Genomic DNA, 25,700 nt, shown 5'->3' on the forward strand with positions numbered 1-25,700 from the left:
AAATCTGTAAAGCTCATCAATCTGGCACTTTTTCTGATCAACATAAATCAGTCTCAGAAAGTAAATAATTAATGAGTTTGAAGCAGAAAGAGTTTTCAACTTGTTGCTGTTATTTTGATAATGCATCTAACTATCTGTATATGTCTTCCTTTACTTTCCTTGCTGCACAGGTTTGCCATCAGCAAATTTGGCTGCACCTAACCTCACTGTGGAGGAGGGAAAGTCTATCACATTAACTTGTAGTGTTGCAGGCGATCCAGTTCCGAATTTATACTGGGATGTTGGTAATCTGGTTTCCAAGCACATGGTAAGGCTTGTGTTTGACTGTGCGTTCATAGAGATGAGAGTGTCTCAGAACCTGAGATTGTATTAACCTAGTGAAAATCATTTAATATTTTATAGGGCCACATAGAGAGATTTACAATGAGTTTTTGCTGTGCATTTACTTTCTAACTATTCTTACTTAACAAAGACTAATGCCGGTTGCATTTTAGTTATTTATACCCCATAGATTGGAAAGTCTGTAGGTCTCTAGTAAGCTTTTTATGTCACTGTGAGCAAGGTGAGTGACTCTCCTTGTGGTCTTTTCCCTCGGAGGAAAGTAGGTAGGAATTCAAGGATTAAATCAGCTTCACACATTAAATAATTGAAATCTAGAGAAATAGAATAGCTTCTGATTTACTCCTTTGCCTAAGCCCGATTAAGCTAGAAACTTTTTTCTAATGTTATAGATGATTTTCTGCAGTTAGGGGAAGAAACCCCAAATCTTGTTACTTTGGGTCCAGTCCTAATCAAGATTATTTTTGTCTTGTTAATTCATTTGTAGAATGAAACAAGCCACACACAGGGCTCCTTAAGGATAACTAACATTTCATCTGATGACAGTGGAAAGCAAATCTCTTGTGTGGCAGAAAATCTTGTAGGAGAAGATCAAGATTCTGTCAACCTCACTGTACATTGTACGTAATCAGATCGGCATGTGTTTTTAATAGCAGATGATTGTGGATACACCTACATTTGTGGTTGGGGCACTCTGGGTGCTGCTTTAGTGCATTAAAAAAGTACATGCAGTGTTTTGTGTATCCTTAATTAAGAAATATTATCAGCCCCTTTCACTTGTCCTATTTCTTCTAATCTCTCTTGTTCATGCGTTATCTTTAAGCTTCTTTTTCGATTTTAAACATGTCCTCTTGTGCCTTCCCCGTCTTGTCTTGATAGAACATATTTTGAGCTGGTTATCCTCTTTTTGTTAATAAGTTGTAGTTTAAATTCTGATAAACCAGTTTCTAAATTTTTTTTCTCTGTAAAAACAATATGAACCTTTCAAGTTGTGATACCTAAAGTACTGAGCTGGCTGTTCACAAACACCTAATTATACTGTTGATACAAAAAAAAAAAATACCCCATTTGTTTGACATCAAGCTTCTGTGGGGAATTGGAGGAGTCCTACTTAAATGACTGAAAATTATTATCACCTGCAAAAAAACTTTTATAACTGTTTTAAATTTCTCTCTACTGAAGACATATGATATTAATGTTTCTTAAGCATATGTGCATTATTTTCCAGTATTATAAGCAATACAACATATAACTTAACATTCCAGATTGTTGCATTCAGTGTGAACGGTGTACGTATTCAGTAAAAAATACATAATCTTCACATGAGTGGAAATTCTGAGCTGCCATGGTATAAAGTAACAAGGTTTTACTCTGTTTGGATTAGGATTTGGATGAGAAAAACATGAGTGTGCATGTGTGTAAGTATGAATATGCATTACACACATGTAGGCACAAGGTTTGGTACACTGGTTAACATTCACTTGTAACACACATTCCGTATGTGATTGTTGGAGTGAATGATTGAAATCACCAACCTTTTGTCACTGTCAATACTACCCCGACACCCAGAAGGTCCTGGACTCATAATTTCTCATCATTTTGACCCACATGGAAGCTTGAAGTCAATGTCATCCCCAAACACATGCAACCAGTTTCCAACTTTATGTCCTTAAGTCAACACCTCACATAAAGCTCATTTGAGCGTGGTGACAGGAAAAAGTGAGGCCTAGGCATGGGCACCTGGGCTGGTAGGAGGAAGGTAAGTATTGTCCCTGCCCCATCGTGGTCCTTGTGTTTGTAACACAGACCTATAAGTAAGGGCACTCCAATTCAAATTTTTCTCAGTTTAGGTTAATATCTATGTAGTCTCCATGGTCTGGAGAATTGGCCTTGTCTATCAAAGTTTAGATAACAAGTAGAAGGAATAAGTGATTAAGAATATTAGCAACTGAGACATCCTTTGCAGTGATCCCACTCAGAGTGTATTTGTTAGCAGGCTATGGTTTCCCGCACTTTGTGTGATGAACGTATACAACCAGGAAGCAGTGCATGAGGGGAAGGGCTACTGGATTAGGTATTAGGAGATCTGGATTCCTGTTTCAGATTTTCCTCACTCAGTAACCTTGACCAAGTCACTTAACCTTATTGCCCTTGGGTTTCTTCATCTGAAAAATGATGCTATTAGGTCTCAAAGGTCTTTTCCAGTCCTTGATTTTATAATTATCAAAGTCAGACCACATACAAATAAACAATTATGAGGGATTTTAAATACCTTCACTCAGGATAAGTACTCTGTTTAAAGATGCTACTTGATAATGTTTGTTTCCCCTAAGAATAAAGGGCTTTATACTTCAGGTTAAAATAATCTATAGTTTGTTTGTTCAGGTTTAGATAGGACCTCAGACATTTAAAGGATCAAAACTTTGATATCTCCAATTCCAGCAAAAATGGGCTGTAATGTAATGAAAAGTAGTGCTTTTAAAGAGAGTTTCCTATTGACCATCGGCGAAAAATATTATCAATTAATCAGACTTTATAATAGTCAATCAACGTTGGTAGCAACATTCATTGCATTGACCAGTTTTATTTGTTTTAGAAAAGTTATGCAAGATCAGGGCTTCAGGCAAGATTTCCAAAGTCATTTTTGTTGTTATTTGTATTATTTAGTGAAGTCCTGTAAAAAAAAGTGTTCCTCAATGTTTTGGTGATTAATCTCCATAGTATCAAAGGCATATATATTAGAAACCAAAGCCAACTTCAAATGAATGCTTTCCACCGTCAGAAATCTCAGGGATCTGTTTGGAGTTGGTTCTCACACTGAATAGATGTGAAAATGACTACAATGTATGGGCTTTAAGCAGAGCAGGGAAAGGAGTCTCTCTGAAGCTCTCTGTAGAAGTTAAACCAACCTTGATGATGATACAAAATATTGATGGATTCCAGAGTTGTGGGTCATGTGTTTTCTTAAACCAAACAATGGTTGAATAAAAATCCCCTATTGATGACACAGAGATCTGGAGATGGGGAGAATTCTGAGCTTTCTGATGCTATTAACTCTCTCTTTTTCAATTTAGTTGCTCCAACTATCACATTTCTCGAATCTCCAACCTCAGACCACCACTGGTGCATTCCATTCACTGTGAAAGGCAACCCCAAACCAGCGCTTCAGTGGTTCTATAATGGGGCAATTTTGAATGAATCCAAATACATCTGTACTAAAATCCATGTTACCAATCACACGGAGTACCACGGCTGCCTCCAGCTGGATAATCCCACTCACATGAACAATGGGGACTACAAGTTAGTAGCCAAGAATGAGTATGGGAAGGATGAGAAACAGATTTCTGCACACTTCATGGGCTGGCCTGGAATTGATGACGGTGAGTACCTGATGATTTTGCATCTGGGGAGAAGATAGGGTATATCACTCAATTACTGACAACATCATGCCAAAGCCAAGTCCAGGGGCAGGGATTCATACTCTTGCCTTGGAGGTGATGGGGATGAATAACTTTGCACAATATTCTGATAAACACACATTATTTTTCTCTCGAGTGTTACATGAGATTTTGTACCCACAATGGCAAAACCCAAACAAATCTGTCAGTGGGTGAACTGTATTTGGTTGGCTCATGAACTATTTAAAATATATTTTCTAGTCCCTTATCCATTTGGGACTCAGAAGCCTGCTTTCTCATCCATGGATGAGAAACTAGTGTCGTGGAATGTTTTGCTTACCCGGGCTGACTGAGTTGCAGCATCCTTTGATGGAATCCTGAATTGTTTTCCTAGGAGTGGTAAAAGTTCCAATCTGACCAACGGTTTGGGTTGGGAAAAGGATGGCTGGCATCAGGAGTCCGGTACATGGTCAGCAGAAGAATTTCAGTGGGAGCCTCAGTAAAAGCAGGGATGATGTCATGCCTTTACCTCCTCCAGATACTCTTGCTCAGTGAAGTATTCTTACTTGCTTGATTGTGTTGCCCAAATACCTGCTACTATTGTAGAGACTGAGCCCTGTGTTTGGATACTGGGACCTGCACATGATTGGAATTCCTCACCATAACAGCCCCGAGTTAATCAAAGCCACACAAAAAGAGCCTTGCAGAGGGGAAGGGAAAATAGAAACTTGGAGGCCCATGGGGTAGGGGCTGCTTGGGCAGCATGTACTAGTGTGGCTCGCAGGGCAGCCACGTGGACAAAGGCGATGGCTGCAAGCCACCTTCACCAAACGAGAATGCAATAATTCTCATTACACAATACATCTTCCTGTTATCCTGGTATTTATTCAACAGCTTTTTAAATGCACAGGCTTCCTCAGTGTGCTCAAAATGTGATTTGAATTATATAAGTTTGATTTACAAACAGCTTTTCAGGAGCACATAGAACAAGCTATGTTTGGATGACTTACCCAGACACCCTGGCAGTTGTTGCCTGTTTCATTAAATCTTCCTCTTAATTGAGAGTTCAGTTGCTTGGCTACATTTGCTGTAGTAAATCGCTAGATTGCTATGTTCCTTTTCCTGCATGTTTGGAGGGATAACAGCTTTATAGTTAAATCCAGAGACTCTGCTTTTGGGACAAGTGCTTTTTGTCTGTTTTTAAATAAACTTTTGATTTGTGAATAATTTTAAATATACAGAAAAGTTGCAAAGATGGTATCCAGAGTTCCCAGATACGCCTCACCTTGTTTCCCTGATGCTAACATCTTGCATTACTTACATTTGTCAAAACTAAGACACTGACATTGGTATGTAACTCTTAACTAAACTTCAGACTTTATGTGAATTTCACCAACAACTGACTTTTGAAACAGTTGGAGGTGAACTTGATTCCAGGGTGAAGGTCGGGTGTTGAAAAGTTTTAGAAGTGGTCTGTGTGCTTTGATATGAGCACTGTTCTGTCAGTGTAAAGCCAGTAGCTTCTATTTTAGATAGGATTTTGATGTATTTTCTTTTGAACATTTCTGTGTGGTACCAATATTTGGTAGAGCTTAACTCCTCTTATCTCTGTGGCCTCATTTTTATCGATCACTTTTGTTAGTTTTAACTTAGCTAGTGATGAGAAAGAATGGTTTTCTGGCATGAGAATATCTTGGAGTCTCTCAAATATTCCCTTAAAAGGAAATATTTATTTATCTAAAACAAAAATTAAGCCACATTTTATAAAGATGTTCTCTTCTCTCCTTTTTTTTTTTCCATTTTCTTGTTCATTTATTCCTTTTTATCAGCTCTTCAATGTAAATACGGCTTTTAGAAAAGTCTGATTTTTTTTTCTTTTTAAGTATTTACTCAAGGACCAGCTATCAAAGAGTAATAAATGAAAGTGGAAATGAAAGAGACTTGGCCCTGGGTGATAGTGGATATAAATGGCCCGTATGGGCCATAAACCAGTTTGGCCAATTAGAGTGTGACCTTACTTGGCTTTGTGTGATAGAATCTTTGTGGGCATTTATGAGATTTGTAGCTGTAACCCACAGATAATGGCTTTTCTTAGAATTGATTTCTTTCCCTCTTAACCCTCTTTAAAACTAAAGAAAAATAGACAAATAGCATATATATATATGTAATTTCCCTGCTGGTCTAAATGTACATTCCAAGTTAAGGACATCAGGTCACATTTGGATTTATAGCCCTTCAATATTTCTGCTGTCATCTTATAGTAATTGCTCAAGAAGTTTAGCTCCCACAAATCTTTATGATAAGAAGTTTCAGCTACTTTTTTTTCCTAGTTGTTTTGATGAGATCCCCTTTTTTCACACTGGGAATTTCTGGACTTACCAGGAAGCAGGCAGCCTGGGATCCCTGTGAAGCTGGTCGCATCACCGTATGAAGCCAGAAGAATTAAAATGGCTGCTCTTTCACCCTTGGGCTTGTGTGTTCCTCATTCAGCTCAGAACTGAGATTTCTGTGAAATGGTCACTTTGCTTAGGAATTCACTGGCTATTTGGAGATAGAGAATGAAGCGTGTTGAAAGAAATTAAAACAGAAATAAAAACAAATAAACAAAAAGTCCCTGATAAAAGAAATGCTGGGTGAGCATGGAAGAGGATGGCTGACTGAACCTAGTGACAGTTCCGATTGCCTCTCGCACAGCACGGTGCGGAAACGCAGGATATGGTGGCAGACACTCTGCTTTCCACTTGGAGCAAGGATGGGGCAGAGAGACCCCGAGCCAGCATCAGCCGGGCCAAGAGGGTGCCATCGACCACGTGTGAGGTTGGGAGGAAGGCAGTAAAGATCCCCATATAACGTCTCTCCAGGGTGCTGGGACCTTGCAGAGTCTGACACCAGACACCAGCCCCAGCCAGGGTGCTGTGAGGAGGTACAGGTGTTATCAGGTCTTCGGATGTCAGCAGGACCCGGGTACCAGGCCAGTGCTTTTTCTATCTGATCATCACTGGCAGCCTGGGTAGCAACTGAGAAAGGGAGGAAAGCCTTTCCCAAACTTCAAACACTAGATCGATTGTTTCGGATCCCATGCTTAGAACTGAACTCTGCTCTGGTCAGTTTCGAGTTGTGTCTAAAGCACGACGTGCAGTGCAATCTAGAGAACGGTGGTGTTTATCTTTCTAACACGCGGAAGAGCACAACTGGTGACAGTCAAATTAATTTCATTTTGTTTTGGTTTTCCATCGGCCCTTTAAAATTTAGTCAGTAAGAGTAACCTTCTTGGGTTCCTAGAGCAGGAGCTTCGCACTCTATATTGCACGTTAGAATCAACCGGTGAGTTTTAATTGTTGTTTTATCTTATTTCATTTTTTAAGACACATTCCTGGGGCCCACCTCTGGCAATTCTGATTCAGTGGCTCCGGCTTTGGCATTTTTCATCTTTGAGATTCCCAGTGACCCCAATGTACAACCAAGTGTGAGAGTCACTGGTCTGGATGGGAGCTCTGACCCAAGTAAGATTTTTTGGCTCATTGTTGAGTAACAGACAATCCTTTGGTCACTTGAGGTTGCAGACAAAATCTCAACTGAGAAACAGGATGTCTCTTCTGAGTTAGAAACCAACTCTGGACTTGCTTTGAGGGTCAGTCTCCTCTCCCCTCCCGGTTCGGGCTGGCAGCATGGGGGCGGGGGCTGGAGCTCGCTAATGAGGTGGAGGGGTTGGGCTAGGGGGACAGAGGGCGGGGAAAGTGTGCTGGCTGGCGGCTCTGTGCTCTTGGGACCTGGCGGTGTTCAATGCCGATTCACCGATCTTGTTTCCTGGAGACCTTTGTGGAGATTCCTCTCTCTGCAGCCCCCTCTCCTGCAGTTCCCACGACATAAATGCATTTCTGTTCTGGCTGCTGGAAGCACCTCCTTCCTCAGCACCCAGGAATGCAGCTTTGTGCTTTTGGGGTCCCTCTGGCCCTCTGGACTCCCCATGCAGACTTCCTACTGGGCTGCCTCCATCTGGTCCACAGGGAACCCTAGTGATCCCTTGTCCTGACATTTCTGGGTGTACAGGTGGAACCCAAACGTACCACACAGGTGGCCTGAGCCTTCTCTGGCAGAGCCAGCCACTTGTCCTCTGAGCCTTTCGCCTACAGAGAACACAGGACACGTCCTCAAGCACAGCCAGTGGAAGCCCCATGCTGGGGTGCTGACGATGGCAACACTTCTCCCCAAAGAAACTTCTTTATAAGTCCTTCCTTTTTCTCTCCTCTCTGGGACCTTTTGAAGTCTCAGCGTGAATCAGATGTTTCAAAGGACAATGGATTCAGTTCTCAGCCATTTCCTTTGTGAATTCAGCCTGTGAGTGTCTCATGTTCACTTTGGTGTCGGTTACTAAGGCAGGAGAGTCTTGCTTAACATCCTGTTGTACTAGAATCCTAGGATTTTGAACAATTTGTCAGATCTCTCTGGAGGTTTAACAAACAGAGGGTGCTGGGCTACCCACCAACAGGCAATAAAACAAAGCCCTTTCTCCCAATAATAGAAAACACTGCAACCACCCATAAAATGATAAAAGATGAAGAAACACTTGGGCTTTCATTTCTGTCCCCTGCTTCTGTTGGTGGTGGTCTTCACCCTGGCTTCTAATTCCCAGGGATGTCCCTGTCCCGCTATTGGGCAGGATCTACTCATGAAAGGCAGGAAGGAAAGCTATTCAGCTGAAGGTGTGCAGAAATTGTAGGCAATAAAGAATTAAGCACCCCTTCGAATGTTCTCTTTCTGTGGAAGCCGTTGAACAGAAAAACTAAGTGGAATAGGTAGAACCTCAAAAATTTTACTTTTAATGAGATAACTCCTGTCTCTTGCTGTTGATCCAAATGACTCATTCATATCTGGTGTCTGAGCTTGGAATTTAGGTATAGTTTTCCCCCTCTCCTCATTATTCCAAAGGAAGCTTGGCACAGGGGGAAGGGGCTGGGTTTGGAACTCAGATCTGATTCACAGAAGAGTTCTGTCTTTCACGACCTGTGTGGCTTTGAGTGATTTTCTTACCACCTCTGAACCTAGCGTTGCTTCTCTGTAAAATGTAGGGTTCTAGCACCTCCTTAGAAGGTGGTTGTGAAGATGCGCGTGTCTGGGAGTGCCCTCAGGGTACCTGACCCAGCCCAGGGAGGAGCTCGGTGTGGTCCTCTCCTGAGGGACGTGTGAGGGCATAATGACAAGGTACCCATCCTCGCATCCCTTTGTGCTTATGCTCTGTAGCCTTTAGGAAGAAACTTGCTGACCAGAACCGCTTTTCTCTCAGAAAAGAGAGATGTCCTCCCTCATCTAGAGGCTTGGGCTTGCCCAGAGAAGAGGACCTCCATACTCTGCCCCCTGACTACATGAGCTTTCTAGACTTGGCCCTTTCAGGAGAAGACTAAGTCAGCGTTGGGCTCCTAGAGAGGGTGGGTGAATGTGAGCTCTCTCAGGTGTCTAAGCTCTCTCCTCCCTCTCCCCATTTGGAGTGGGGTCCAGACATGTGCCACTGGGGACAAAACACACCTCTTGCCCTTACCCCTAATATTTTCTGCAGTCGCTGCCCTCGCCCCTCAATATTTAGGTTTGCTCTATGCTTCACTGAAAAAATTACTATCCTTTATGTCCACTGGGGCCTTTTGACTTTGGTCAAACTTGCCACGGAGTTGTAAACCAGGGTTTCTCAAGCTTTGATGAGCAATTAGATCTCCTGGGGGTCCTGTTAAATGCAGATTCTGATGCCATGAGTCTGGAGAAGGGCTCAGAGTCTGCATTTCTAACAAGCTCCCAGATGGTGCTCAAAATCCATGGACCACACTTTGAGTAGTAAGGGTAGTTCGCTTCTGCTCTGCGGAACTTAGCCAGGGTCAGTGGTGGTGGTGGGGGGGTGTGAGCCCTGGAAGAACTGGTCAGGCATCCATCGAGGTTACCTCACTGACTCTCCAAGGGTATTAACCAGCAATAATGATAAAAATATGGAATAGTTGGTGCACAGAGATGCACTCTAATTGGGCTTGGCAAAAGGTAGGATGGCTTAAGGAGGCTTGGGAGAGTGAGTAAGTAGAGACAGCAGTGCAGGCACACACATAGAAAGCATGGGATTATCTGAGGATTCTCTGAAGATTCTGCTGTATCCTATTTAGCTTACCGGTCAAAAATAAGACTTGTCTAAGATGAAATTGATCCATTATGTGGATGTCACTGGAATTCAATCCCTCCTATAGAGAAGTCCCTTCATGAACACGAATGTGTGAGTGGAGACTGAGTGGAGACTAGGAGTGGTGAGGGTACATTTTAAGCACAATTCTAAGCAGAAATTCATGGCAGAGAGATTGCTTGTGAGTGCCATGAGGAAGAAACCTGGAGCCTTTGCTAGCATCTTCTGATTAGATAGCACAAGTTCTAAGAATTTTCAAGGTCAGATATTACTGTAAACGTGAACACGTTGATTGCTTAAAAGTAGATTCTCTTGTTGAAATCATTACTCAAATGATTAATACTTTAGGCTTGGAACAAGCCTAGCCAGAGCACTAGATGATAAAACACCCGGGTTTTAAAGCTTTCCATTCTTTAGGCTGTACATAAAGAGTGCCTTTAAGGCCCACTCATTCAGGAAGAATGTCACAGCTCAAGAATGCTCATTCACACAAGCAGTGGGAGTCAATGACTTATGCTGCCTAATTCGGGAGCAGTTGCCTCCTATGCAAAATGCACGTCAGGAGCAAACTATAAATATTGGAAGAATTTTCCCCACAGCTTTTCATTTGTGCCGTTTTATCCAAAGATTCATGACGTCTGGATGAACTAGAGCTCTCTACAGCACTTAGAATGGCCCTCGAACTGGCCGGTTTAGATTTGGTGTACTTAAGCCAAAGAATGTGCGGTGGGGAAATTTCTCCAAATGTTACACATTAAGAAAATATAAAGCCCCCCACTACTTGTTCTTAAGGCCATTTGTCAGGACCCATGTCTTGTCCTGGGAGTGAAAGGACGGAAAGTTTTACCTGCTTTTCTGCCTTAAAAACGGAGAAGGGTATGGTTCAGCTATAGACTCATAATAATCATGATAATTAAGATTTATACTTAAATAGCTCTTTTTGTCTCAAGAGTACTAATGTTAATTAATTATGCCTCCTGAAGCTCCTGAGGAGTTGCCAAGCCAATGCCATTATCCTCTTCTGTCGGATGAAGACTCCTTTGTTACAGAAAAATGAGAAGAGGCTCCCAGTGCTTCATGGCACAGTAGTGGTTCAGCCAGAAAGAAAACCCAGACGTCCGAACCCCCAACGTTTTCAGGCCCCGAGTTCAGCCTGCCATTTAGACAGGGAAGAGGAGAAGGATCTGGAAATCAAAAGGCAGACTGCCTTGAGTTAGGAAACACTGTTGACAAAGCAAGGGCAGTTTATTTGAAAAGAACAAATCTTTTGCTATGCCTTTATCATATGGAATTCTTTGAAATATTTTTTAAGATCACACTAAAAAGAGTCTGCAAAAAAATTGGAAGAAAAGTCTTTAAAAAAAATTTTTTTTTTTTTTTTAGAGCATTAGAGAGAGACGAAAAGCTTAAAGGAAAGAAGCAGATGTGTCTCCTGGCCTCCACTATTATTTTTATCTTTAGAGCAGAATGGAAAGTGAACCCTCTGGTCAGGCTACCTATCTTCCCACAATTTTTTTTTAATCCTACAAATGTGTTTTTCCTTTTACTGTAGAGTTTTACAGTTAAAAAGTCATAAAGATTTTCTCATGAAGATTTATATAAAGTCATAAGATTTACTCACCAGCTATAAATGAGATTAGAAAATGGAAGTAAACAGGTCCTGGTGTTAAGTCATTTAGCATGGAATTAAGAGGATGGCGGAGTGCTTTGGTTTGATATTGTTGAGGGGAGAAAAATGATTTTATCATCCATGTTTAGAAGCCTAAAGCCCAAAGGGTCTGTCTCTTGCAGGTGCAGACATGGCACGTTGAATACGAAGCTTTGTCAGGAGCGTGTGTGTGGTTGTAATACAGTTTCCATTGTTCTTTTCACTTGGGGCATTTCAGATTTCAGGCTGTGCTCTGGACCTTAGTCCTCTTCCCATAATTCCGGACCACATGCCTTGGGTCAAGAACGAGGTACTGACAGAAATGGAAGAATTTGTTGCACCCATCTTCTCAGACCATAAAAAGAAGCAGTCCTTTTTCCCTCCGCTTGAGTTTTGGTTGACCTTTTGACTTTTTTTGGCCAATAGCAAATGGCAGAAATAACACTGTGTCAGTTCTGAGTCTAGACTTTAGGTTGGCTGGAGATAAACACCAACCTTGGGAGAGAGGTCGTGGAGGATTACGAAGATACGGAGAGAAGCCCAGCCAGCCCCCAGCTGTCCCAGTCATACCAGCCGAGGGGCATGGAGGGAAGGGAAGCCAATTTGGATCTTGCAGTCCCAGCTGGACTGCCCCAGTCAACATCACGTGGAGCCCACTAAGTGCTGCCCAAATTGAAGAAGTAGGACAAATAAATGGTTGCTATTCTTATTGTTTTAATAAAAAAAAAGAGAACGAGATACTAGTGAGTGTAGCACCTGGAGATGCTCAGCAGACTCTTGGGGAAGATAGTACTTGAACATCAGACAAGCAGACATTGGCACTCGTCTGGTTTTGGTTGGTGTAGCTTCTGCTCTTGAGTGAGCAGAGGTAGAGATGGAGGTAGAGATGGCCTGCTGCTTGTTCAGAATGTCAGTGGGTTAAGGGAGTTCCAGGAAGTCCATATTTTATTCTGGAGATTCCCAACATGAAGCATTAGGTCTTGAGGCCACCTCTGCTACCTCTGTCTGAGATTTCTTACTTAAACAGAGCTACTCGGATAGTCTTTAAGGAAACATAACCCTTCTCAAATCTCCACGACAAGTGCATTACTCAGGTGCATTTATCTTTCATTCATTCTCTTTTCACTGGCTTTTTCCCTCCTAGCTCGTGTTTGTCTTTTCTCACTCACCTTTTTTTTTTTTTTTAAATTTATTTATTTATGGCCGTGTTGGGTCTTCGTTTCTGTGCGAGGGCTTTCTCTAGTTGTGGCAAGCGGGGGCCACTCTTCATCGTGGTGCGCGGGCCTCTCACTATCACGGCCTCTCTTGTTGCGGAGCACAGGTTTCAGACACGCAGGCTCAGTAATTGTGGCTCACGGGCCCAGCTGCTCCGTGGCACGTGGGATCTTCCCAGACCAGGGCTCAAACCTGTGTCCCCTGCATTGGCAGGCAGATTCTCAACCACTGCGCCACCAGGGAAGCCCTCTCACTCACCTTTTAATCCTGATTATCTCCAACAGCGGTTCCTACCTTTAGCATATAATGGTACATAATGAATGAATTTAAAGTAAGTAAATTAGACTTTAAAATGACAGGGTATCTTCAAAATCTGACCATTGCCAAAAGTCCGAAAAGGAAATGGTGATTTTTTTTTTCCTGTGTCTGCATTTAAAATGATGTTAATAACTACTGTGCTATTGACGTGTAAACCTCAGTGGAGGTTAGCTTGACTGAGAAGTTGCTAGAAGCAAAATAATCTGCTTGATAAGCTGGGGTCAGCTGGAGTAATGTGACCCTGGCTTTTCATAAAGTCCAGGTCTGTGCATCCGTCCACATGGCAGGCCTCCTAAACCTTCGTACAGAAAGAGGCATTTCTTTCTTTTGATGAGTAGGTCCTCATGAGACATAGTACAGTATGGTAGGGAAGAAAAAAAAAACCCATTATTGTTCCTCCTACATTGTCTTTCTGTGAGTTTCATAATCTTGCACTAAATTTGGCTGATCCTGACAATGAAAGTGAAATGACAATACTTCTCATGCATCTGGGACAATGAAACTAGGAAAATATAGTGCTTTTCAGAAAGTGTAGACATGACCTAATGGTTTTGATGGTGAATTTGGTAGAAAAGGCATGCACTGATATGAATCGGAAGTCTGGAAAAGGACCTGTTTTCCAGATTCTGAGCTAACCGATTTCCTTTTGATCCCACCCCAAATCCCAGTTTTCTGTACCTGACATGTGCTAAATTGAATTGACTCGACATTTTGGATCTTCCTGGGGCTTTGTGTGAGTAATGTGTTTGGGTGTTCCCTTTCTGCGATGAGCCTGAATACACCTGTATGTCAGTCATATTCACTGAAGCCCTTTCACGTGTGTGGTTTAGATACATCTGGCTCTGAATCCTCTGAGTCTTTTTACTTTCTTACGGAATCAGGTGGTGACTACATGTGGGGTTGCTGAGAGCATGAGAATAAATCAGGGTGACTGACTGGTCCCAATTTTAGCACTACAAGTCCTATGTCCAGGGAAAGCCCTCATCCTGGACAAATTGAAAGGATTTGTTTGGAACTATTCCAGTTTTAAAACTTAAACTCCTTGGCCTCAGGCAATCTTGGTTGGTTGGTTGGTTAATCTAGTACAAATGAGGGTCCACATACTTATATCCAAATACTTAAAAAACATAAATCCAGTTAAGGAATTGTTAAATAGGTTCTATCCTCCTACCTTGGCAAATGTATGTTTATAATGACCTGGAAGCCTGGGTCTGAAGATCAAATTCTCAGACTCTTGGAGTTCCAAGCCAGAACATAGTGGTTTTGGTAGAGCTGGTCCCGGCCATGGCCCCTGCCCTGTACCTCTGGCTACATGGTGAGAGGTATAATGAGAAGGGATGGGTATGCGTGTGGACACCTCAGCCCACCCGTCCTCGCTCAGTCCTCACCCCACCCTTGGGGTCTTGAGTCAGAGGGAGGGCGCTCACACTCATGGTGAGGCCACCTGGAGTTGACCAATGTAGGGGAGAGGCTGACTAGTCCCAGCAAGTGTGTGTGGGGCCTGTGTTGAGGGAACTCTGGGTCCCGGGGACCTGGAGTCAGGTCTAGAAGTGAAGAGTAGACTCTATTGGGCGGATGCCTTGCAGATTCAGATGGTAGGTTGAGGGCACAGTGAGAAGGGGATCTGAGTGGGATCTTCTAAAGTAACAGATTACTGAGCAGTTCAAAGAATGACTTGCTCTCTTGGGATTATAGAACCTTTCCTTCAGCAGGGTGGAAAATCCTCACCTTGAGGGGACACCATTAGGTCTAGGGACTTTGCAAAGAGAAAGGACTTCAGGGGATGAGTGGGTGTCCTGCAAATGGTATTCCCAGGGCTGCTACTGGGATATTCTCCTGCTTTATTCACTGAATTACCCCTCAACCTGCAGGGCAGCTTTCAAGATCCTTCTCAGGAATGTCATATCAGCTACAAATAATTCTGACAAAGTATATTGGCATTTTGTAACTCAAAGCTACTTTGAGGTGGTGTTTGAGGTTATAAAACTCAAAATACAATTGAAAATGACTGGAATCGATAACTTAGCATGAATTCATCAGAAGTGGCTGCACAGGTTGTGCACTGCACAATTTCAGATGGTTCCATTAACATAGAATGGTTGATGCCATTAATGGTGCCCCCTAGCGTTGTACAAAGCATGGACTGCATGGCAGTATGTAGCATCCCTGAATCGAAGTGCCCAACAATCTACTTAATTTTTCCCCTGCTAAAATAGATATTCTTCTAGTTGAACTGTGTTGAAATTCTAATTTAGCATTAGGACTACTTTTATTTGGTTCTTCATTTAGACTAACCTTGATTCTTCACTGGGGAATACATGAACAGAAACTTGGCTCAGGTTTCACTTATTTTAAGTATTTTTCTGCTAAGGGTTCAGAAATGAAATGAGAACCAAGTAAACTTTATGGTTTACAGATTTTACTTTTTCACATGGTAAGGAAAGACTAAAAGCATAGAAAGTGGCTTTGGAAATTCATTTTGTAATCCCTTAAATATTACATCAAAATTTAATTTTAATTGCAAGCAGGCTTTCATATAGACACCCAGTTAGTTCTGAGTGAATAGTAAGTAGCAAATTTTTTTTGTCACCGGTTCTTTTTGACAGTGATTTTAAAAAGTTAAAAAATTTTTCTTTTTTTGCAAATTCTCTTAGGAATATTTTTAAATGAATATTCTGACCATCTTGGAGACTAAAGACACATCCAAAAAAATTAAATGGTATACTGTTGAATTTCTCTGTGATATAACATTTATTTATAATCTCAGTAGAGAAAGTACATTTATTTTTCTATGTTGTATTAGGGTAAAAAAAAAAAAAAAAAGGGTTTATTCTGTCATGGAAATGTCCCTGAAGACCAAGTGGAGAGCAAAATTGTGCTTTAGGTATTATTATCCAGGCTGGTTAACAATGTGTTTGTGAATACAAATGGACCTGCCAAAACATATTTTGAAAGTAACCCCCAAACCATCAGAGAATAACAAAAGTGGTATAGAAATGATCTGTTTCTGGAATAAAAATACCAAAATTACAATTAAAATGATCACGTGTTTAATAGAAACAGTTTTCAAAAAAGGAAATGGTCATAATTCATTGATTGTTGAATATTTTCTTCCTAAATTCTGTTTATCCTTTTCTTTCCTGTTTTGGAGGAGGGATGGAGGTTGTGGGCTTGGAGAGAGCAACAAGGTTAACATGAAGCAAACCTAGAATTTCAGATTTTATTCCCCTGTCCTATAAAATAGTCTATTCAATTAAAAAACCTTCAATGTATATTTAGCTGATTTTAGTGGGTATAAGTTAGTAATTTTTTAACTTCAAATGCATACTTAACAAGATATCTTTGTTTTGTTTTCTTTTTAGGTGCAAACCCAAATTATCCTGATGTAATTTATGAAGGTAGCTATCCTGTGGTCTGTATTTTGTATTTTTTTTCAAAATGTTTGTCTAAAATGAAATAAAACAATTAAAAGAAGGACTTTAAGCTCAGTTAAATATACACTTCAAGCATGACCTAGGCCAAAATAATATTTCAAAAATCATTCAGTATTGATGGCTGTTTTCCCTTGATATTTACAATGCCTGTAAATAACGTTTTCTCTCTCCTGCTTGTTCTTGGAAGTAGTAAATCCATTCCGCTGTAACAGACATTTTGTTTCCATAATTGGGAACTAATTACCTGTTTAAATGCCATGACTACCAAGAAAAGGGAGGTGTATCAGTTTCTGGCTGTGACAGTAAACCCAATTCTAAATTATGTTTCTTACAAAATGAGGAAGGCTGGCTCACACACCGGAGCCTCAGAGGCAGGGCACGTTTTAAGGTTGGTGAAACAAGCAGCTCAACCATGTCATCAGGGATCCAAGTTTTTTTTTTATCTCTGCACTCTCCTGCCCATTGTGCTGGCTTCACTGAAGGCTGGTTTCTCTTATGGTTTTAAGATGAGTCATTCACATTGATGAGAGAAAGGGAAGAGCTTTTGAAAGTGTTCCAGAAGAAGAAAGAGAACTTGCCCAGAGACCTCCACCAAGCCCTCCTTGTATCTGATTCAAGACTCAGTTGGGTCATGGTCCATTTTTGCCTCCAATACTGATAAGAGGGCTGGATTACCCTTGACTAACTAGACCCACCCCTGGAGTTTCGATCAGCTTCCCCAGAGGATGTGCTTGATCCCCTTGAATAAAATGGGGTTCTCTCAGGAATGTGGAAAGGGAGAAACCAAAAGATTCACTATATTAGCTTACCAAATATCTTGTCTTTACTTTGCTATTTTAATTGAATTCCAGGGATGTTTTACTAAGTATGAAAATCCATCTTTAACAGTTTTCAAACCACCTTCATGACCAGGAGGCTTCTGTTTGGGGAAGTGGCAGGCTAAATTTCAAGACTTGGCTTAAAATTTAAGATTGATTAAAACTTACATTGATTAAAAAGATACATTTATATATTTATTCTATAAAATCTATTCTTTAATTTTATATACACACCTTGACAAATGTGTATATTTATATTTTTAATGTAAATATAGTTTATAATTTTAATATAAAACAATTCTCTGTATGTTTATTATATGTGTGTATATTTAACTTGAGCTAATTTTAACTAGGGAATTACATTGTCTTTACCTGCTTTATGCATGGTAAGCCGTCTTTCCTCCAAGCTGTGGTTTGGATAATTTTGTGCATGTTATTTGTGTATTTTTATTTTTATTTGTTTTGATATGGCTTAAAGAAAGCGTATGTCAAATTGTGTCACAGAGAAATATGTTTGAATTGTGATTTTCAGTTTTAAAATTATGTTTTGGACTCCTTTCCAATAACTTTTAAGACTCTAAAAATGTCATCTTTCCATTGGTCCCAGATCACACTTTGGATCTTTGGGCTACAATGTCATGATATTAAACTATAGATACTTTAGTGGTTTAATTTTGCATGAGTCGCTGGATATAATATGAAGAGGGAAAATAAGCAAATAAATGATATCTCCTACTGTTTGATTGAAATATTAAAAAGTTCTAATATATTCAAAATGAAAATGGTGAGAATGTAGTTTTTTGCAGTTAAAAATAAAACAGCTACAGATAGAAAATATATGCTTTTTCTGTTAATTTTCATTCACATTCAAAGGAACACTCTGCTAATAAAATTATAATTTAAATTGGTTGTCCTGAGGCCAGCTTGATAATTCTACCACGGGAAGATTAGCTAGGGCTAACTTAATGAGGTTGTTTGTTCAGGATGGAAATTGAAGGCACCATACCTATTTAGAATAAAAATACAAAAATTTATAAACAACGTGGTCTGCAATAAGTTTACCAAAAACTTTTTATGACTTTTATATGTAATATTGTTAGTAAAAACTTTGCCTACAAAAAAATCATTTACTTATATCCTGATCCCTGTAGACTAAAATTGATTCAGAAGAGCAACTACATTTGAGAACTGAGAACATACCCTCACAATTCTAAATGTTGTATTGGTGAAGTTCCCTATACATTAATTCTGAAACTGATATATTGGCAATTCAGAACTCTTCAAAAAAGTTCAGATGTGGACCGAAGTTCCCTATTGGTGCCGATTCCACATTCTACCTTGAGTGCTTCTGCCTCGGAAATCAGAGCTGCTGATTTCAAGCCTGGTTCACGTCTAGACTCTGTTGCCTTCTTGCCAGTTGACTTTAGACTAGTCATTTAACATCCCTTAGCTCTCATTCTGCAGCTGTAAAACTTGTGGTTAGACTCGATTTCCAAAGACCCTTCCAGGTCTATAAATCTGACTCTCTTACATGATCGATTCTCTTTTGTATTTTCATTAAATACTTTATCAAAAAAAGGAATATATTCTTATGTGCAAAGAAAAATCCTAGACCTGGCTTGGAAGTTGACCAAACAAAACAATGATGTAAAGATTTGGGTTGAATATAATTTTGGCATCGCACAGTCCTAATGCTGCAATGGCTTTAACCCAACGGCGGGTCACGCTTCTCCCCAGCCACGCTGTCAGTGGTTTGGAATCTTGTAATTTGTCTTGCTTCATTCTGGGTTGTACTGTGGCCTCATGTTTGTTGGCAGCCTAATGACAACTTCATGCTTCCTTCTTTTTCCCCTTTCTCCAATTTAAGATTATGGGACTGCGGCAAATGACATTGGGGACACCACGAACAGAAGTAATGAAATCCCTTCCACAGATGTTGCTGACAAAACGGGTCGGGAACATCTCTCGGTGAGTGGGATACTTAGGTGTTTCGCAGAATGGTTCTGAGCATTTTGGATGCTTGAATGCTGGAGGAATGGAGCTGTTTCAGTACGAGTCTTTCAACAAAACATTTTTATTGTTCAGATATAAATAGAGTGTTGAAGTGTGGAGGAACAAATGGAAAGGTTTAAGAGAGTGATACAGGTACCATAGAGTTTCTGACCTACTGCTGGTGATTCCTGTTTTAAATATCTGTCCTTTAAAAGATTATTACTAGAAGAGCAAGAAACCAGCTTTCTCATTCAGGGACATGTAGAGTTCTTCCTGTCTCCACACCTGTCTCCGTAAATATTTTAATAAAAATTTCAGTGACCACCAAACGTAAGGAATCCAGTAGGTTCTGGAAGGGACTGGCCGTGGGGGGATATAAACATTCGAATGAAACACGTATCTGTCCCTTTGGAGCTTACACTTAAGTCAGAGGCCTGAGATGTGAATATTAGTACCTAAATTACAAACAGAGGCTGAGCAAGGCAATGCGAGAGAGCGAAGGAGAGGGGCAGGCGCCCTGTTCCTTCCTGCTGGGAGAGCCAGAGGAGTCTTTGTGGGACAGGTGGCATTTTCCATGGCCTGTGCGGAAATGCCTGGGATTTGGACATAGCAGAAACGAAGGGCAGGGTGTTTTGGGTGTGTGAGCCTGAGCCTGCAGTCTGGAAACATTCTTGCTTGGACGGTAAGGCGTATGAGGGAGGGCGGTCCGAGGCAGGGCCATGAGGTCTTGAACCACAGTGCCAGGGAGTTAGCTTTATGGTGCAGGGAGGAGCATTGAAGGGGGCGTGAGTGAGCAGCAGGGCTGCATCTCCCCAGGACTGTGTGGCGGGGCTGGTCTCTCAGCTGCTCAGGTCAAAACCCAGCAGATTCCTCCATTCCTTTCTTTTCCTCCCTGTCTTGTGCGCCCAGTCTAACATCCCGTGAGTTCTGCCTCCTTGTAAACCACCAACCCATCCATATCTCCCCACCTCCCCAGCCTCAGCCACAGGCTAACGCAGAGGCTGGCAAACTATGGCCCTCGGGCCAAGTCTGGCTTATGCCTGTTTGGGGGCAGTCTGCAGGCTAAGAATAGTTTTTACATTTTTAAGTGGTTTGAAAAAAAAATCAAAAGAAGGGTGACATTCTGTGACAAATGAAAATTTTATGAAAGTCACATGTCAGGGTCCATAAATAAAGTTTTATTGGAACACAGTCATGCCTATTTACATATCATCTGTGGCTACTTTTGCGCTACAGGGACATGTGGAGTAGTTGTAGCAAAGTCTGTATGGCCTGCAATGCTGGAAATATTTACCATCTGGCCCTTTGCCGAGAAAGTTTGCCACAATTGCTTGTTCCTGGATGACTGCCAAAGCCTCCTACCCTGTCCCCCTTCCCACTCTTGTGATCTTCTGGCCTTTCTCCATATAGCAGCCCGAGTGACTTTCGTTAATAAGTTTTTTATTTTATAAGTTTCATCTGTACTACCTTGTGATTCAACATCTGAATACACTACAAAGTGATCATCCCCACAAGTCTAGTTACGATCCGTCACCATACAGTTGACCACATTTACCCATTTTGCCCACCCCCAGCCGCCTTCCTCTCTGGTAACCACTAATCTGATCTCTGGATCTATGAGTCTGTTTCTGTCTTGTTTTCTTTGTTTGCTTGTTTTTTGTTTTTTTTTTATTTTTATTCTACAAATGAGTGAAATCATATGGTATTTGTCTTTCTCTGTCTGACTTATTTCAGTTAACGTAATACCTTCAAGGTCTATCCATGTTGTCACAAATGGCAGGATTTCATTGTTTTTAATGGCTGAGTAATATTCCATTCCATTCCATTTCCGTTGGAAATATTCCAATCTTCTTTATCCATTTGTCTATTGATGGACACTTAGGTTGTTACCACATCTTGGATATTGTAAATAGTGCTGCATTGAACATACAGGTGCATATATCCTTTTGAATTAGTGTTTTCGTGTTCTTGTATAAATAGCCAGAAGTGGAATAGCTGGGTCATATGGTAGTTCTATTTTTAAGTTTTTCAGGAATCTCCATACTGTTTTACATAGTGGCTGCACTAATTTACAGCTGCACCAACAGTGTATGAGGATTCCCTTTTCTCAGCATCCTTGACAACATTTGTTGTTTCTTGCTTTTCAATAATAGCCATACTAACAGGTGTGAGGTGATATCTCATTGCGGCTCTGATTTGCATTTCCCTAATAATTAGTGATGTTGAACATCTTTTCATGTGCTTATTGGCCATCTGTATGTCTTTGGAATAAATGTCTATTCAGATCTCCTGCACATTTTTAATCTGGTTCTTTGTTTTTCTATTGTTGAGTTGTATGAGTTCTTTATATATTTTGGATATTAACCCCTTATCAGATATGTGATTTGCAAATATCTTCTTCCACTCAGGAGGTTGAATTTTTATTTTGATAATGGTTTCCTTCACTGTGCAGAAGCTTTTTAGTTTGATGTAGTACCGTTCGTTTATTTTTGCTTTTGCTTCCTTTTCCTTTGGATTCAGATCCACAAAAACATTGTTAAAACTAATGTCAGTGAGGTTACTGCTTATGTTTTCCTCTAAGAATTTTATGGTTTCAGGTCTTACATTCAAATCTTTAATCCATTTTGAGTTAATTTTTGTGTGTGGCATGAGATAGTGGTCTAGTTTCATTCTTTTGCATGTGGCTGTCCAGTTTTCCCTGCACCATTTATTGAAGAGACTATCCTTTTTCCATTGTATGTTCTTTGCTCCCTTGTTGTAAATTAACTGTCCACATATGTATGGGTTTATTTCTGGGGTCTCGCTGCTGTTCTCTTGATCTGTGTCTGTTTTTGTGCCAGTACTATATTGTTTTGATTACTATAGTTTTGTAGTACAGTTTGAAATCAGGGAGTGAGATACCTCCAGCTTTGTTCTTCTTTCTCATAATAGTTTTGGCTATTTGGGTTCTTTAGTGGCACTATTCAAATTTTAGGATTATTTGTCCTAGGTCTATGAGATATCCCATTGGAATTTTGATAGGGATTACACTGAATCTGTAGATTACTTTGGGTACTATGGACATTTTAACAATATTAATTCTTCCAGTTCATGAATATGGAATATCTTTCCACTTATTTGTGTCTTTTTCAATTTCTTTCGTCAGGGTCTTATAGTTTTCAGTGTGTTGGTCTTTCCCTTTTGGTTAAATTTATTCCTAGGTATTTTATTCTTTTGGTGCAATTGTAAATGGGATTATTTTCTTAATTTCTCTTTCTGATAGATCATTATTAGTGTATAGAAATGCCGTACATTTTATCATGTCATCTGAAAATCATGACAGTTTCACTTCCTCCTTTCTGATTTGGATGCCTTTTATTTCTTTTTCTTGCCTAATTTCTGTGACTAGGACTTCCAACCCTATGTTGAATGAAAGTGGCAAGAGTGGGCATCCTTGTCTTGTTCCTGATCTTAGAGGAAAAGCTTTCTGCTTTTCACCACTGAGTATGATGTTAGCTGTGGGTTTGTCATATATGGCCTTTATTATGTTGAAGTATGTTCCCTCTGTACGCACTTTGTTGAGTTGTTATCATAAATGGATGTTGAATTTTGTCAGGTGCTTTTTTCTTCATTTATTGAGATGATCATGTGATGGTTTACCCTTCGTCTTGTTAATGTTATATATCACATTGATTGATTTGCAGATATTGAACCATCCTTGAATCCCTGGAATAAATTATATTTCATTGTGGTGTATGATCCTTTTAATGCATTATTGGATATGTTTTGCTAATATTCGTTGAGGATTTTTGCATCTGTGTTCATCAAGAATATTGGCCGGTAATTCTCTCTTTTTTTGTGGTGTCCTTGTCTTGTTTTGGTATCAGGAAAATGCTAGCTTTGTAGAATGTGTTTGGAAGGCTTCCTTCCTCTTCAATTTTCTGGAAGGATTTGAGAAGGATAGGTCTTAAATATTCTTGGAATGTTTTGTAGAATTTGCCATTGAATCCCTCTTGTCCTGGGCTTTTGTTTGTTGAGAGAATTTTCATTGCCGTTTCAATTCCCTTCCTAGTAATTTGTCTATACAGATTTTCTTTTTCTTCATAATTCAGTCTTGGAAAATTGTGTTTCTAGGAGTTTATCCATTTGTTCTAGGTTGTCCAATATTTTGGCAAATAATTGTTTTTAATAATCTCTCATGATCCTTTGTTTTTCTATGGTGTCATTGTTATTTCTCTTTCATTTCTGAGTCACCTCTCTTTTTTATTAGTCTAGCTAAAGTTCTATTGATTTTGTTTATTTTTTTTAAAGAACCAGCTCTTAGTTTTATTGATCTTTTCTGTTTTTCAATCTTTACTTTTTTCTGCTCTGATTTTTATTATTTCCTTCCTTCTACTAATAATGGGCTTCATTTGTTATTCTTTTTCTAGTTCCTTTAGGTGTAAAGTTAGACTGCTTATTTGGGATATTTCTAGTGTCTTGAAGTTGGCCTGTATTGCTATGAACTTCCCTCTTGTAACCACTTTTGCTGCATTCCAAAGATTTTGGTATGTTGTATTTCTGTTTTTATTCGTTGCTATGTATTTTTAAAAATTTCTCCTTTTATTTCTTCAAAGACCCATTGGTTGTTTAGTAGCATGTTGCTTAATCTTCACGTTTTTGTAGTTTCTCCCATTTTTTTCTTGTGATTGATTTCCAGTTTCATGCAATTGTCAGTGGAGAAGATGCTTGATATGATTTTAATCCTCTTGCATTTATTAAGACTTGTTTAGTGACCTAACATGTGATCTATCTTGGAGAATCTTCCATGTGCACTTGAGAAGAATGTATATCTACTGCTTTTGGATGGAATGTTCTGTGTATGTCTAGTAAGGTCATCTGGTATGTGTCAAAGTCTGATCTTTCCTTATTAATTTTCTGTTTGGATAATCTATCCATTGGTGTAAGTGGGGTGGTAAAGTCCCCTACTATTATTGCATTACTCTCAATTTCTCCCTTTAAGTACATTAATATTTGCTCTATGTATCTGGGTGCTCCTGTGTTGGGTGCATATACATTTGTAAATGTTATATCTTCTTGCTGGATTGACCCCTTTATCATTATGTAATGCCCTTTGTCTTTTATTACTGTGTTTGTTTTGTCTATTATTCCAGCTTTCTTTTTATTTCCATTTGCCTGGAATATCTTTTTCCATCTCTTCATTTTCAGTCTTTGTGTATTCTTTCTTCTGAAGTGAGTATGTTGTAGGCAACATATAGATAGACCATGCTTTTTTATCCCTTCAGTTGCTCTTTTAATTGGTGAATTTAGTCCGTTTACATTTAAAGTAATTATTGACCAGTATGTATTGCTGTCATTTTGTTAGTTGTTTTATGGCTGTCTTTGTAGTTCCTTTCTTATTCTCTTTCTCTCTTACCTTGTGTTTTGGTGGTTTTCTTTAGTGCTATGTTTAGATTCCCTTATCATTTTTTTCCTGTATTTACTATAAGTTTTTCCTTTGTGGTTATTATGAGGTTCACATATAACATCCTATGTAAGTAGTAGCCTATTTTAAGTTGGTAACAATTTAAATGTGAACACATTCCAAAGCTTTATCTTTTTTACTCCCTATTCCCACGTTTTATACTTGTGATGGCACAAGTGGAGGCTTTGTTCATCTAGTCTTCCGGTCCCTTTCTGAGGGAATTATTTCATCTTTAGTTGAAAGATTTGCTGTGTCCATGGTAGGAGATGAGTTTAGGATCTTCTTACACCACCCTTGAGCCCTCTCCCTTGAGTGATCACTCTTTTATTATCATTCTCAGAGTCTTCCCAATGCATTGTAATAAAACTTTTGTTATAGAAACCAACTCCTCATGGTGGTTAACAGGGCCCTACATATCTTGACCTTGTCTGTCTCTCTGACTTCATCTCCATACTCTCTTCACTGTTTACCAACTATCTTTTTAAGATACTCTCTTGCATGCTCCAGGCTTACTCTTGTCTCACAGCCTTCACATTTACCGTTCTCTCTAGAAGGTATGCACTTCCCAATGGTCATCACATAGCTTTAGCTAGAGTGGCCAGCAGCAGCCATTACCCTGTTTCATTTTCTTCTGAGCAGTTATTATTGTGTGTAATTACCTTGATTATTTATTTGTTTACATGTTTAATATCTTTTTCCCTTCCCTGATTCTTTAGTAAGATTCTTAGTATAGGCAACCCGGTCAGTGTTTTTCATGGCTGTATCCCTAGTCCTTAGAATAGTGCCTGGCACCTAGGAGGTGATTAGACTAATGATGAACACTATAGAATGGGTTGCAGAAGAGAGGGATTAGAAGTGGGGTGATGATGATTTAGGTGTCTGGTGCAACGATAAAGAGATGTGATGGATATTTAAACCAGGGCCATGCAGTGGGACCAGGA

The 25,700-nt window shown here is 39.9% G+C and overlaps 1 protein-coding gene across 5 annotated transcripts in view; it reads left to right on the top strand.

Moving 5' to 3' along the window:
- NTRK2 (neurotrophic receptor tyrosine kinase 2) overlaps positions 1-25,700 on the top strand; it is a 366,665-nt gene that overhangs the window by 55,046 nt on the left and 285,919 nt on the right. For 4 of the 5 annotated variants that reach the window (XM_068552108.1, XM_068552106.1, XM_068552109.1 and 1 more), the window contains exons 6-10: positions 171-307; positions 827-959; positions 3,414-3,719; positions 16,435-16,470; positions 19,192-19,292. In XM_068552108.1, the coding sequence (XP_068408209.1) occupies positions 171-307; positions 827-959; positions 3,414-3,719; positions 16,435-16,470; positions 19,192-19,292 (713 nt within the window). The remainder of the gene's footprint in view (positions 1-170; positions 308-826; positions 960-3,413; positions 3,720-16,434; positions 16,471-19,191; positions 19,293-25,700) is intronic. The other variant, XM_068552107.1, reaches the window with a different exon arrangement.

Source organism: Eschrichtius robustus, chromosome 10 (assembly GCF_028021215.1).
Source record: "Eschrichtius robustus isolate mEscRob2 chromosome 10, mEscRob2.pri, whole genome shotgun sequence".
Classification (NCBI taxonomy): domain Eukaryota; kingdom Metazoa; phylum Chordata; class Mammalia; order Artiodactyla; family Eschrichtiidae; genus Eschrichtius; species Eschrichtius robustus.